Raw genomic sequence first — 16,400 nt, 5'->3', positions numbered from 1 at the left:
CCGGAACTTCCTCAAAATTGGCACATTCTTATTTTCAATCAGTGTAATTACGGTAAAAAAAATCATTTGGTCTCATTTTCAATTACAAAATATTATTAGTATCAGTTTAATTTAAATCAATTTGTACAGAATGAAAATGCGGAGTGCTAAGCCACATGAATTTTTATTAGAGTGGTTGGAGAGCATATGTTAGTTGTGTGAACATTATAATAAAACCTGTTAAAAAAATAACCAACAGATTTTCATTTTGTTTTCTCGGCTTGCGAACGTTTAGATAAACAACAATTTATATATCTAACTTTAAAAACGTTGGAGAAGCATTGTGCCTAAACTATATGACATACTTTTTAAAGGTAGTGGGTAAAGCAATTTTAAAGGTCACAAACATATTTTCGCTATATATGTTTATAAATTAAAGAAAATTATCGTTAATTTTAAAAAAAGATAAATTTTTAGAAGCAGAGCACTAGCAATTGACCCGAATAATTACAAAATATCCCTAGTAACGAAGGAGGAATGTTTAAAATGTTCGAAATACAAGTTGTAACTTACCTTGCACCTGATGCATTGCCACAGACCTCAGGAGATCCGTCTCTGAAATACCAATTATTTTCGTTTAAAATCCATCTGCAAAAAATAATTATATACATAAATAAAAGGTTTAAAAAAAAAACCATGTAAATATTGTTTTAAGTAAAATATCAACAATAAAAGAAAAGGATTAATAGTTTAATCCTTCTTTGACAAAAAACAAAAAAAAACCATATGGAATATATATAATTTAATTTGACGTAAAGATATTGAATATATATTTATATAAAGACTGAGTGATTGAGTCTAGCAGTGTCTTATACAGTAATATGTAAATGTAGGAAAGGCCTATTTTTGTGGCATGATAAGTAAGCAAAGAATATACACTGATGATGTATGAGGTTGAGACTCTAAAAGTGACAGGAAGTAATGTATATTGTAAAAGAGGGAAAATTGTATATTTGCTACTAGTAGTACGTACGTTAGGGTGGTTTGTTTTTTGACTTTTTTCGAATTTCGATTAAAGATAGTTCAGAATAATGGAAGTTATTGTTCTTTTTTCTAAAGCTACCCTATGGAACAAAGAGAGATATAAGATAACTTTGATCTTTCTGTCTGAAAATGTAAAAAAAAAAAAAAAAAGGATGCGCGCTATACGCACATCATCAAATTTCCCTTACTTTTTTCTCTCTATTTGTTCCATTGGACAATTTAATAAAAAACTTTTTTACTACTTTTTGTAGTTTACAAGAATGTTTATCAAAATTATTAATTCAAAATAACTAAAAATGTCTTACATATATACTAAATTGATATTTTTTGTCTTTTTTTTTCATAATTTAATGCACATGTCCGACCTAAAAATGACCTCTTAAGTTAATGAAATTATCCATAGGTAATCTCATACCATATGACCATTTTTCCGCACTAACCGTAATTGAAATTCGAAAAAAGTAGAAAATCAAACCGCTCTAATGTACGTCTTTGATGTGTTTAGTGATTCCTTTCCATTTTCTTATTCTCCTTCGCCTCATTATCATTCATCTTCATTAATTCTCACTTCAACACACAGCTATGATGATACATGTATGTACATATGCGGTAAATGTTTGTACATGGACATAACATATAAGATCCCCAGCCAACATGGGCAGCAGCTTTATACTAAAGTATTCAATCCTTCTTGTTTTAGACGTTTGTTTGGTCTAGCCCAGTCTTAGGGCCAGTCCTATGGCTATTGGATTCATTTTTTTTTTGTAAAATGAGGATGGTTTATAAAGCCAAATAAGATTGATGATCTAACAAAAATATTCATATTTTCAGTATAACTAGAGTAGATTTGCCTGTTTTTGCCCGTGACATTAAGAAATTCAAATTAATTAAGAACTCTTCTCCTTATTATAAAACCAAAAAAAAGGCAGTAAAATTTTGATAATTAATTTTAACACGTATGTTGGTATGCACCTCTTTCAAAACTTTTTGATAAAGGTAGAGAGAAGGCATAAGAAAATTAATTCTGAACTCTTCTACTTGTTTTAAAGAAGACGATAAGGTAAGAGAAGAAAAAATATTCAAGTTGAACAGTTTTTCACTCATATTTCATATTATTTTCTAAAATCCTTTGTCATATTCTCTTTTTTTTATCTCTCTAAATTTAATAATCTTCTTTAAAAAAAGTGTGCAAAGATACATATCACATACAGCCGGAATAATTTTTTTAATTTATGGTCTTTTTTTTTTTTTTTCATTTCACACCGATATCAATGTTAATTGATTAATGGAAAAAAATGCAACATATACTAATATATCAATAATGAACACACACCATAAATTTATTAATGTCAGTTCAACTAAATAAAAAGCACATAAGGAATAGTAATAAAATATTTGTAAATATAATACAAAGATTCGAGGTTTCGTCGAATTTGAAAAATTGTTCTCATGAATTAATTTGTAAAATGATTTATCTATAAAGAAACAACTTATAAAAACAAACGCTGCATGAGTCTCAATACTTTCTCATGCAATGGACTTGTTCAAAATCAAATTTTATTGCGACCTGGGCCACTTTTCTTGAGGCATGACATCCCAGGGATGCCCTCTTCGCCACCATTGTCTGAAACTTTGCCAATGCTTTGGCCACATATTTTGGATCTTAAAAGTCACATTTTGGTTGTCCGGCAAGAAGCCATACAGTAATTTGTGCACCGTTGGTGCTCCCCCAATATTTTTGAGAATACCCTCCGCCAGGACTCCCACTACTTTCTCTAGTCTTTTACTCCCTGAAGTCGTACTCCAATGTCTGCATTTCATTATAGTGACTGCAGAGACTCACCTCATCATGAAATGTTATCGGAGTGAAGTAGATGCTGATGTCATTGTGTACTTTGTATACCTTTATTTTGCTATTAGTATAGTGTTTACATATTCTCTCGCCTTTTAATTTTCCATTGCAGCCTTCATAAAAAAAATTGAGTTCATCCGGATTTAGATCTTGCAAGCACAGTTCTCTTTTGATGGAACACTTTGGAACATTCATAACCACGTTTCTGGGTTTAGGTATGATGGTTGGGTTGAAGGAGAGCTAAGGGAATGCTTCAGCATCGCTATTCCATGGTGAGAAGTTTAATTGCAGTTTCAAACATCATTTATATTTTTAATGCCCAATTCCTTCGTATTGCCCTGGATATGTGGATTTTTACCTCCGTATTTTCTTCAAGTAGTACTCTCGTTCCAATTATCTTCCATTATATCTTCTAGGTCTTCATTTCTGGTAGAAGGTTTTTCTATGGAGTTATATTTAAAGTGTACACAAAGACTACATTCAGGGAAAATTGACCTGAAATGCTTTCTTGTACCAGGAGATTAGAAGAAGCTTCCAAGGAAGCATCACATCTACATACCCAACCCACCTCCCCTATTTGTGATCTCATATGTCCTATGTATTTTGGTACATTTACGTAGTCAATGGACACCTTATTTCATTTCTTAGTACACTCCTTGTTATAAAGTAGATATCTCATAATTTGGGTTATGCTTGGAACTATCGTTGTATTTCAATATTTGATTCTGTCAAGTGTTTCAAGCTTATGTTTTCTAATTGATAAAATCATTAATTTTATTTTTATCTATTTTATTAGCATTTTTTTAAATGTCATTTTCCATAGTGGTGATATTTCCTTGTAGTATTGCATCTTTTACCATATAAATTCCTCGAATAGTTTCTCTGATGCTTCCATATTCGTCATGACTTGAGTCTTTTGACGTTAATTTTCAAAAGGATCTTTCTTCAGATTATTGAAGGACTCTACTGAGGCATCTCCAATCCGACTCCATTGACTGTCCCCTCATCAAGATAGTCACATCATCTTCAAATAAAAGATATGTAACCTGTTTTACTCCTATTTTTGTTCCAACTAGATGTTATCTATAATCTTATGTAGGGGCCTGATCACTATGGAAAAGAGAGATGGGCTGATAGGATCCCTTTAGTGTGTGCTTCTCTCACTATATAAATTTTGGTTCACCATCAATATATATTACTTATCTCACTCCTGTTAGCATGCTCTTGATTGCCCCTTTAAATAAAGGAGGACCCCCCAAAAAAAAAAAAAAATCAATACCCTCCATAATGCTACATATGCGAAGAAATCGAATATTTTTTGGAAATCCAATAAAGTAATGGCCAGTGTCTTTCCTGACGTATTTGTTTGCCACATTGCTGCTGGGAGGGGCATGACGGCATCCTCCGTTCTCCTGCCTAATCTGAACCCAAATTTTGTATCAGGCAGAATTTTATCCAAGACTGGCTCCAGTCTTTCTGTTAGAATCCCAGAGTATGTACATTTTATATACTTCTTCCATGATTGTTAAGGGTCTCCATTTTTTAATATTCTTTTTTATATTCGGAAAAAAAAGAAATCCTTCATCCCTTTTTAGCTTCTTGTAGCCCTTTTTCGAAGAAGTTTTCGTTGAATAGTTCTGCTAAAATTCCCATAAACAATGGTAGAGCATTGAAGAATTCTCCAGTGAACCCTAACAATCTAGGGCATTTTTCTTTCTTTAACTTTGTACTAAAGTACTCCCCTACTTCTTTTGTTGTGAATATTTTTGAAAACGGTTTTCTATCTTTTAGGTGAATATGTTCTTTCTTTATTTTCTGATAAAAATCCTGTCTTTTCGATGTAATTCCTGAAAATATACCTCAATATACTTAGCAATATTTTTCGGTGCAAAATTTCTCCTTCCTATCCACCTCTAATGATCTCATTTTCGTTCTTTCTCTTTTTTCTTACAACCATCTAAGTGAGTTATAATTTTTTGAATTTACACCATGTAAATGACATCGAGTTTTTATTTGAGCTCATTTTATTTTTATATCCATCAATTTTTCGAGCTCCTGATTACATTTCCGATTATTCTTTTTTATCAGCTAGTTCCTTCCTAACTCCCTTCTCCCTTTGTCTTCTTTTCTTAGCATCACGTCTTCAGACTACAGTTAGTATTTTCTTGGTACTCTAGTAAAATATATCCAATGTTTCTCTTACTTGATAACCACCATCTATATCCTTTTGGACCCAATCTATGCCTTCCCTTAATGCTTCCATCAAATCTGTGTGCTTGAGTAGTTCATTATTTAGTTTACATCTTGTTTTACTATATGATTTGTTAAGCATATGGTTCCCAACAAAAAGAAGAGATCTGACAACCCATTTGATGAAATTCTTTCTAAAGATACATATGGCGGTAGTACTTTATCTGAAACATACTTGTGGTCTAGTCGACTCTTGTTAACTTATTATTTTTATTTTCGGATAAATATCAGCTTGTATTTATTTGTAACATCTGCCAGATCATTCAAACCTTTATTTTCCTCCCATGATAAAAATTTTTTGAATGGAAAGGACCTATTTATAAATTTCTGAAACATTAAAATCTCCGACCATTACCACTTTCTCTTTCTTGGGATTCGGTCCTAACTCCTTTAAATACCCCACGAGCATTTTGGTGTCTCTTGAGGGAATATACATTACCATAATTTAAAACTTTTCTTCTATATCTTCTATTTCCAAGATATTTCCATCTTGGTCCGTAAATATATCCATTGTGTCCACATTCTTTAGGGTTATGATTGCTAATCCTCTAGTTGACTATTCCTTGGCTGTTGTCTTTAAAATATCTAATTTGTATATCTGATTATTTCTTAAGACAAACGCCCAATCCTTGCTCATCTTAATTCGAGTATTGCATATACATAAAATACCTGGTAAATCGAAAACTTCCCAATATTTAAGCAAACTATATTTCTTCTTTTTATCCATGAGACCATTGATGTTCATTTGAATGATACGAAGCTTCTTCATATTGTTTAAATTTTAATTCATTGGAATCTTGATGCATCTTCAGAGGCATCTTTTTCTTTGGAACTCTTTTCCATTGACTCTTCACCCAGGCTGGATGTTCTTTTTGGTATGGTTTCATGGTGTGGTTTTGCACTTGGGGTAGGGTTTTGGACCTCCTCTTTTCAATTTCTAAATACCCTTGCTTTTTGGCTTATATGAAATAGTCGTTTGAATGTCAAGAAATGTTTTTTTAGAAATATACTATTTAAAAGCCACCATGGGCTTGAAGACCCACATAATTGTGACGAACCCCGTTTCTGGAGCCTTAAAAAACTACTTTGAAAAATATCAGCAAAAACCATTAGTTTGTTTGATCGTCATAACCAGACAAACATTCCCACAAATACTCAGATATTCGCATTTAATATATATGTAGATACGATATAATACGAACATATTATGTTTGTACTAAGTGATATCCTTTATTTTATTATATAACAGAATAACAATAAAAAGGGAAAACACACTGAATGACGTCACGAGGGATAGATTTACTTTCTTTAAAGACTGACAAGTGGGACTGGACAGAGCCCCGGTTCTTAGCTCTAATTAAGGACCGAGACATCACTAGTAGTAAAGGTTTTCATGTGATTTGCAGAAAATTTGTATTTGATCCCTTGCCAGTTTTATTCGTTTGTCACTGAAAAATATTTTCTATGGGGTTGAGCTGCGGAGATAAATTAAGCTACTTCATGAGTTGAATCTGCTTGAGCCACTCTTTCTTGCAATGCCGTATTTTTATCGTACAGGAAGACCAATTGCACAGGACATTTTCAGTAGGTTGTTGCTAAAAAAATTCTGGGAGGATCAAAAGGCAGCCATTCTCCCTTCGATGTTTCCCCCTCATGGTTGACCGTGGGAATGGGGTTCTTGGGGCATTACTTAGCCGTTTTTCTTCCTCCAAACATGTTTTTTTGTGCATATAATATTATTATGTAACTGTTAAAATTTGCATACCATTAAAATTATAGAGCTTTATGTTAATTGTCAGTGGGCAAACTTACAGAATCGGCAAGGGATCAGATACTTCTTATGTATATTGTATATGTTCTATGTATGTATTAGTGTTGCCCTCGGTCTAAGGCCGATTTTGTTTTTCGAATTTAGTGTAAAGTTATTTTTTTTAAAGACTAATTTCCAACTAAGTTTGAAGACAATGTAAGGGAGAAAATGTATAAAAGATTAGCCACACATACCCAAATGAATGAGGATAGAAAATTAAGTCGGGAAAAAAGAAAAGAAAAAAATGATTCGAAAGCTGAAGGAAGATACTTGTGGAGGTGTATCTATATACTGCAAAGCAGTTTGTACATGAAAAGCACTGTAGTTCCATATGAAAATGTGTTCGTGGAAGGTGCATCAAAGCAAGAGAAAATGTATAGACAACTCATGTTAAACCGAATAAAATAGAATAAAGAGACATATAAGAATAAAAATTGTGTTCTCGTCTGGGAGGGTGAAATCAAGGAGAGACAACTTCCCGGGATCAAGTTCAAGGCTTGACCATCTCAAATCTTCGTAAAGAAATATTTCAAAAGTCTGGAGTTCAACACTTTTGGGATCAAGCGTAGAGTGAAACCGTGGTGGTAGAGACATTTGACAACATTTAAATCCATGCTTTTCCATCCATATTTTTTTTAATTAGAAATTAACAAGTATAACTAAATTAATACATGTAAATACAATGGTGGTCTGAAGAGTTTCAGACCTAACAACGATGCCATGCATTTTTCTGAGATTTTTTAAAACACATTTCTACGTAGTCTCCTTCTAACTCTTCACACTTCTACCAGCGATGCTGTCATCTATGTAATCTATCGAAATAGTAAACAACGTTTTTCTTAGCAAAAACATTCCTCACGAGACATTTTTTGTTATTTGCTCATTAACTCCAAGTTGGATTGATTTAGACGCGTCAAATTTTCACAGAACAAGACTTTCCATATCTACTATTGTTTGAATGTATTTAAATGTTACACTTTCAGAAACAAATATTTAATGACAGCTCGATACTCAATTATGTCCTTTTTCACAAAACCACTCACATCAACTCACTCAAACGACTGTTACATAACAAGTGCGCGTCCAAAATGGATGAAACTTTGGTGAGTAACTTCCAATAGCTGCAAGATAGATGTGACTAGCCTTTATTTACGAGTTCTTCCATCTCCACTTTGAAATTGGAAACTTTTGATACTGCCCCCGTGTATATATTATCCTGTATATAAACTAATTTAGACCGTCTTTAACGATAATTTAATAGTTTTCAAAAAGTGAAACAATTTTTTGGTTCCTAAATAAGGACAGATTTTCTACCCACTCCTGATTTATGAGTTGTACAAAAATGATTTATGCAAATCATTGATCTTCATATGACGTTATTGTAGGTCGATTTTATAAATTTTGAAACAGAACTGAGGTCATGAACAATTCATTAGTGAAATCAGTCTGGAACGTTTTTAAAATGAGACCAATCCATGGATCTATTTTTTCTTTGATACCGGACCAGACCAAACTTCTTGAAAATAACGATCTCAAACCGGTCTAGGATTGTCAAACTGGAACCTAACACTAGTATATATGTATATAGGGTACAATATGAATTATAAACTATATAACATATATATGTATATAGATTGTACATATTAGAAAATAAAAAATACCAACTGCCTTGCGTGTAACGTACTTTGTTTTTTACATACTATCTTTTAACAAAATCAGCCTTCAGTCATGAAGGTTGTTAAATACATATGTACATAGTATATACTGGGAGAGATTGGGGGAGGGGCAGTCCCCTTTTTTTTCAAACATTAAAAAAGTAACAGTCTCATAATATATTTATTAAATGCGAATGTCTGTGTGTTTCCGGGACTCACGGACAAACTTAAGTATGGATTTTACTTTAATTTTTCATGTAGCTTCTGAAGACTACAGAGATGATTTTGGTCTTTAAGACCATTTTGGCCTCGAAATAGCATTTTATGATATGACGTAAAATTCCCTTAAGTATCATTGAGAGATTCATTGTTACATCCGCCGAATACCCCTTATGTTTCAGTTATGTCCTCGGAGTGAAGGTTTAACTATACGACAATATGGAGGCTATAGACGATCAATCAAAAGAAAGGCTAGAGTCTCCTGTCGACCAGATAGATATAGAAGATATATCGCTATCCTAAGGAATATCTAAAGGTTATTATTAAATCAAATGTTGTAAAATAAAGTTTATGTTAACTCAATTTTTTGCCTATATTATTTTGGAATAGATGGCCCAGTTCTGAATACTTTTATTTGAAAGATGCTAGTCATATTTTTTGACTAAAAAATCACTAGTTTTAAAATCCCAGTACGGCATGTTCACGGGCTTTATCGTCCAGAGCTGCCAAGCTCCATACGGACAGCCTGCAACATCAAAAAGTCCATAATAGCCCCATATAGCAAAGAATAACTAAAATTTATGCAGCAACAATATGGGCCACTTCTGGCCTGCCTCCATGTGGCCCTCTTCCGTCCCTGAACTCAACTCCCTAGACTTTGTATTTTAGGGCGTCTTGCAGAAGAATATCTAACGCACCTCTCATTTATCCAGTACGCCATGGACACAGCCTTAATCGTCAAGATTTTCAATCTGTTCCCCAGCGTATCAAGGGTGTTAATTGCTTATAAAGGAGGACATATTGAAAAAAATATATAGTAGGTATACATATCACAAATTGGTTTGGAGCTTTGTTTTCTGGATTCCATAAAAAGATAGCGGATACCACTGAAAGTTATGGATCCCTACTCTGTACATATGTCACGTCGTTACCTTTATTGTATCACGCAGCCTTTCCACCAAAGAAAAAGAAAGCCCCAGATCATTTGGTATTTAGCCAAATGATATTTGTCTCTTAAGTCCTCCATCATTGTCATATTGTTTATTCACAATTTTTAAAATGAATTAAATATATTCATGATAATAAAATCCTACATAGTACTCTGTAATAATATTGTAAGAAAAGCGTATCTCTACATTATTTTATTCCATATTGTATTTGTATCTAATATTACTTTGTAATATTTTATTAAAAGCGTAGATATACAGTTGCATTTTAATATATTTTTTATAAAATGATCAATATATATACGAAAAGGGATCAAGAAGAAATTGTATTCCTATCCTTTTCGACACGGAGTATAGGTAAAAAAACATCTAAATACTTCGGGGTTTTTTTTTAAAATAATGAAATATGAAATAGCCATGACGTATCAAGTGAGATGAGTAAATTGACAGGTGACATCAGGTAGTTTTTGTAAGCGAGGTAACGCCTTGATGTATATATTTATTTCGCCCTGGAATAACGTAATAAAATTTGGAACATATTTATTTAATCTCTTTCTTTCGGAAAATGTTTTAAGAAAAAAGTCTTACGCAATACATAGCCATTTAAGCCAAAAATCTAATGCGACTAAAATATTTCCGGTTTATAATACATATCTACGATAAGTCAATTTCTTACTTACATATTTTATACTACCTAACACTTTCTCGCTAACTATACATTCAAGCCTTTCCCTTTTTTTTAAGCTTTTATACATAAAAATAAAAGTAATATCATATATTTATTTTTTTCAACTTCTAATTTTCTCTTTTATAATTTGACTTTAATTAAATTATTTATAAATATATACATATATATATTGTGATTTATTACCGAAAAAAAATATAAAAATTAATTTGCATTAAATAATAATAAAAACATATATACGTATTTCTAAGGAGAGTTGTAACTATTTGTTATGTATGTAAAAATGTAAGCATTAAATGTATGTTAACACATTAGGCCGGTTTGTTTTTCAACTTTTGTTGAGTTTTGATTACGGCTAGTTCCGAAAATTTGGGATTTGGTAAGAAAATAACATATTCAAAATTTCATTTTCCTACGATTTCATTTTTAAGTAATACATCTAATTCAAAGCTTAAAAGGAGCTAAAAGTTATATACTTCCTCAATTAAGATTCAAATACAACATTAATCATTATTTTGCAATAAATAATTATGATAAACATTTTACTAACCTATAAAACAAATCCACAAAGTTTTTTTCTAAAGCTACTCTATGGAACAAAAAGAGAGAATAAAATTAGAAAAATTTGATTTTTCTTTTTCTGAAAATGTAAAAAATGATGCGTGCCTTTCGTGGTTCCTAACTTTATGGTCTTTTTTTTTTTGGTCAATAAGACAATTTCAGAAAAAAAAAACCGTTCAAAATACTTTTTATAGGTCAGAAAATTATTCATCAAATTGTTTTTTTGAGAAATAACTCAAAAATTACTCTTAGTATCTTTATTCACAAAGAAAGAGTTTTTGCCTTTTTCATAATTTGATCGAGATGTGCGACCTATAGATGACCTTGTAAGACAATGCAATTTTGCATAAGTAATTTTTATAACATTAGACAACTTTACCGCACTTCCAGTAATCGAACATCTTACCAAGTTGAAAATCAAACCGCTCTGATGTGTAGGTCTAATTTTTTTTTTTTTTTTCATAAAATTTGGAGTCCGTGAGGATGTTTGCCTAAAATATTACTCTGATATATGATATATGCATCTGGCAGGAATTACCAGCAGTTACGATGTAAATATATTTCCATAATGCTGAAATTATATTGTGCCTAAAAAAAGCAAGCTGAAATGATCTGTGCCCAAAAGAGGCCTCCTGAAAAGATGGAGGCCAAAAGACGCATCCCCAAATGACCGTAAAATACATCTTTTTACATTACATAAACATGTTTCTTGATATTTTTATTACACCCGCTTCTCTACGCAAGCCTCTGCTTACCACCACAAAAATATACTACATTTTAAGACTCACATATTTTTATCTTCCAGAACTGAAAGGAAGATAATATAAAGATAATTTAGATTCTTACCTTAAATTTGGTGCAGTAAAAACAAAAAATTTTTTTAATATAATGGGTTAAGTTGAATAATATAAATATCGGGGGTCGCCCCAAATGACGGTTTTTTGGGAACAATAAAAATCTGTGTTATATGAAATCCACGTTGTATAAGAACTTTAAAAGTATAAAACCCATAAAATCGGAGCATTCATTGTTCAAAGTCCACTTTTTACTATTTTTCCTTCTTTTTTTAGGACAAGAAAACATTTGATTCATTTGGTAATTGATTTTTAATTCGATCATTTCAATACTGTCAAGTTTAAATAATCCAAACTTAACCAATATTTATTCACCAACCTTTTTCATTGGAATTAAAAGTTTTATGTCTAGTTATCAAATCAAATACTTACAGAACACTCTCCCATTTCAAAAGTTATACAATTTTATGATTTAAATATAGTTTAAAGAAACTCATGAACAACCACAAAAATTCTTGTTTAACAACATTATGTTACATAATATAATTTTATATAATTTAGTATCGTAATATAAAAAGCATGAGTTGAGGGGAATATTATGGACTATTCCGAGAGTCAGAATAATTCCAAGCACCGTGTTATGCTAAATCGGCAGTGTTAGAAGCTGCGTTGTCCGGGGGCCTCCTTTATATAATATTTGTCCGAATTAAGTTGGCTACACGCCCACTTTTTTGTTTCTTTATGGGGTGCTGAGTGTGAAATGAGTATTACTCTGTACCTACATAACTACGTCACCTCCATGAACCTGGAGTATCTTGACTATTTTTTCCATCGACTTTAAGGATGTTTGGGGGATTTTGTCTAGGGAAGGGGGATTAGAAAAACAGTTTTCATTTTGACGTGCAGTAAAAGCCTTACACCACCCTGTTCCCAAAATAAGAAAATGAGTCATACCTTGAAAGGAAAATTATATATTTTAATTCTTCGTGAAAAGTAAAAAAAATAAAAAGATTTCTAAAGAATGCATGGAGACTAAAATAATTATGGTAAAAATGAAGAAAGAGAATTAAATTATTATTATTAATTGCTATGTTTTTTAACCAAAATTCCTTTTATCTTATTTGTTTTTAGTACATAAATCTCATAGTAAAAAAAAAGGAGGTTTGATATTAGTTTTATTTAATCATTTCTTAATCCCTAGCTTTAAAATTTACTTCCCTTTATTGACTAAGAAGGATTCAAAAATTGTCATTAATACGTGTCTTGACCCTCTATTAGTCAGCATCCTTTTATAACAAGGTCAGTGAATTGGGTAAAAAAGAAACCATAAATAAAATATATTCAATAACATGATAAACAGTTGAACGATTATCATAATTATGTACGTTATTTAAATATAGTTTCCTTTCGTCAAGTCTGACAGTCATTCATCATTCGTAAATATCAACGAAAGTGCTAAAAGTTGTTGTGTAAATATAAAATATCGATAAAAAACAAAGCCTCAATATCTCAGAAGAGTTCGAAAAATATTTAGTTATATTCTATCCTCAACCTCAATAATTTTTTTAAATCTTTTGTTAATGATAAAGCAGACTTATCATCACCAGCTCCATCACACACATCATCAAAATATAAGTTAATACTGATATGCTCACATGCAAAAGGACATTTAGGACCTATCTCAGTTGGAGAATTATGCTTAATACTAAATATTGCGAGAAATGGCATAGACTTCACTCCAATATGAAAGTCATTTTGGTTCCACATGAGGATTGTTGTCCCTCCAAAAACTCCCTTGAAAACGAAAATCATTGGAGTTAATCTTTGTTTGACAAAACATTTTCTATATGTCAGCCCAAATTCAAATTTTATTTGATCCAAAGCGAAGTAAAATTTGTCCAATATCGGGTTGAAGTCTTGCTCCATTAAAAAAAAAAAAACTGTCATTCAACGAAATTCCGCGACTATCGCGTAAACTAGCATTGAAAAAAGGACGAACTTTCGAAGTTTTTTGTCCTCACGGATCATAGGATTATGAGGAATAAAATACTGAGCACCATTACAAAATTCTAGAAGTTCTTCGTGAGTTGCCTTCTCGGCAAATCCCAGCTCCTTGTATGATCTCATCGCCTTATAATCTGATTTTTATGTCAGAGCATTATTTTTAAAAGGCAAAGCAACCTCACATATAACCTTTTTAAACTATATTGAACTTTTCAAGAGTAATTTGATCTTCCTTCACAAGGGAGCCTTCATAATCTAAAATGCCAATCGATTCCATAGTCCAAAATTTATCTACTAAATTATTTAATTCATATTCATCTTTATTTTTCTCTGAAAAATTTGTAACTAAAGCCAATATAGGCAAAAACTGTCCCTAAATCTGCAGGCAAAACAATACTATCTGGATGTCTTATAATATTCGTACTAACAAAACGAAGATAATTATTTATACCAATTAGAATGACAACCCCCAAATGGGAATTCCCATCCTGAATTGATAAATCCAATTTCTTTTTTAAATGCGAGCATTTGCTCCAATCAATTAACAAAGGTTCGAGGACCGAACAAATTCTATCATCACCAACAAGGGCATTTGTAGAATTAACAAGTGACGAACTCGGAATAGACAATCTCAATAAAGCAATCGTAGTTTCAAGAGTTGACTTTAAATTTCCTAAGCCACAGACAGTAATTTCAAAAAGCTTGCGACCATGGAGTTTCATATTATTAGTCACAGGCTTTAATATCCAGGATTCCTGTGACATTGTTTTAAAAACAACTCATATAGGTATACGTTGATTTTTAGAATCAATCAGGTCAAGTAATGCAGAAGGCATAACCTGAGTAATACGTTGCATATTGTCGTTGAAAGAGTATGAGTTGAATTATAGATTAACAATTTTTTGATTTTTGATTTTGTAGGTGGACCCGATTGTTCATTTTGTAATTTAATTTCGGTGTTAGAAGACTCAAAATGTAGTTACGAATAATGAGTTTTTTAACAATCATTCGCTTCACATTTACCAATGCACTTTCTTCAGAATGATGTTCATCCAGACATCTAAAACACAAATTAAATTTATTTGCCAGATTGCAATGTGAGGAAAGCGAAAACATTCTTTTAAGGAATGATTTGAAATTCCACATAATAAAACAGGTAGGTTGAATGGAAGTAACATAAGTATTGGAAGACTTTGAATGAATGATTTTTCTGTAATCCCTTGATGATGAATGAGAAGGTGGATACAAATCTTCCCGATTAGATATCTCCCTTAAGAATCAAAGTTTGTATTTTCGATTGAAGGGAACTTCTCTTCCTCTTTAACTTGTTCTTTCTCCCAGGCCTGCTTAAGCTCAGAGGGAAGCTTTGATACCGAAAGAAGAAACAAATGATGTCGAAAGAGTCTTTAGCTTCATTCACATAACTTTTCAAAGTATGAAGTGGACCAGATATTAAATTTAAATATTCTTTCATTTGTTTAAGTTCAACAGAACTTATAGTTTTTAATTCCGTAAAACCTTGTATCATATTTCAAACCACGGTTCTTGGTTGTCCGAAGTGATTTTTAATATACTTAATGGCATCTTCATAATATTCAGTAAAGGGAGAAAAAGAATAAAAGCAATGTGAGGCCGACCCCCAAAGCGATTGACGGAGGTAGCAATATTGGAGTTGAAATGAATTAAGGTGTTGAAATCCTCCCGCCATACTGGAAATTCTGCCACATTTCCATAGAAAAGAGCTGGTGTAATCGATGGCGGTAGAGATAAGTCCTTAAGATTTCCTTTCATTAATGACATTTTATCAAGGGCATTGGAGAATATTGCTAACAATCTATCCTCAGAACTAGAATCATCTTCACAACGATAATCTTCAGGAAAGACTTGAATTATTCTTTCTTGTAATTCATTTTCGGACCCGTTTTAGAGAGTTGATAGTTTTTGCAAATATTGCAAAGTTCTAACAATTTATAGTCTTTCAAGTTTTTTTCGGGATGATATGATGCAAATTCAAAATTAAGATAAACAACAAGAAATGAAAAAATAAATAACGATGACGAGACAATTTGAAGAACATGAAATATGACGTAGACGAACGATAAGCGTGTAATCGAAATAGTAAACAAAAATTTCAATGGAATGTCAACATCAAGTGGGTCAGATTAAGTTACTAGCGGACCAGCAGCATCTTCATATAATAAAATTTAATATTTCAGAAGCATACTGAAAATTATAGATGATAAAATGTAGATTCTAAGGAAAAAGAAATACTTCCATAAATTACGAGGTGTATAATCTACCAAAAATATAACAGAGGGTTAAATTTATAGAAATAAGACTAAAAATGATGGGCTTTGAATATTAAATATTTGTAAACAATAACAATAAATCATTTGTTTCATTGATTTCTCTTATTTTAAAAATATGTTTTGGAATTCAATTTGGTTTTTTTATTTTGTGAACATACATGTGCTACTGTTGTTATTTCATTGTTTTTTGTTTTGTTTTTCAAATTGAAAGAGAAAGCAAATGGAGAAACAATTTGGAATCATTTCTTTCGTTTAACTATATTTTATATATGTACTAAAGTATATTCATAT

At 31.6% G+C, this 16,400-nt stretch overlaps 1 protein-coding gene across 1 annotated transcript in view; it reads right to left on the bottom strand.

Annotated features, from left to right (window-relative positions):
• The window catches only part of LOC121128868 (sodium channel protein 1 brain), a 244,362-nt gene that overhangs the window by 98,661 nt on the left and 129,301 nt on the right, over positions 1–16,400 (bottom strand). The window contains exon 8 of the mRNA XM_071893258.1: positions 553–627. Coding sequence (XP_071749359.1) covers positions 553–627 — 75 coding nt within the window. The remainder of the gene's footprint in view (positions 1–552; positions 628–16,400) is intronic.

This window comes from Lepeophtheirus salmonis, chromosome 14 (genome assembly GCF_016086655.4).
Source record: "Lepeophtheirus salmonis chromosome 14, UVic_Lsal_1.4, whole genome shotgun sequence".
NCBI classification, from domain to species: domain Eukaryota; kingdom Metazoa; phylum Arthropoda; class Copepoda; order Siphonostomatoida; family Caligidae; genus Lepeophtheirus; species Lepeophtheirus salmonis.
Note: the sequence above shows the minus strand (reverse complement) of the source record. Positions and strands in the feature narration are given on the sequence as shown.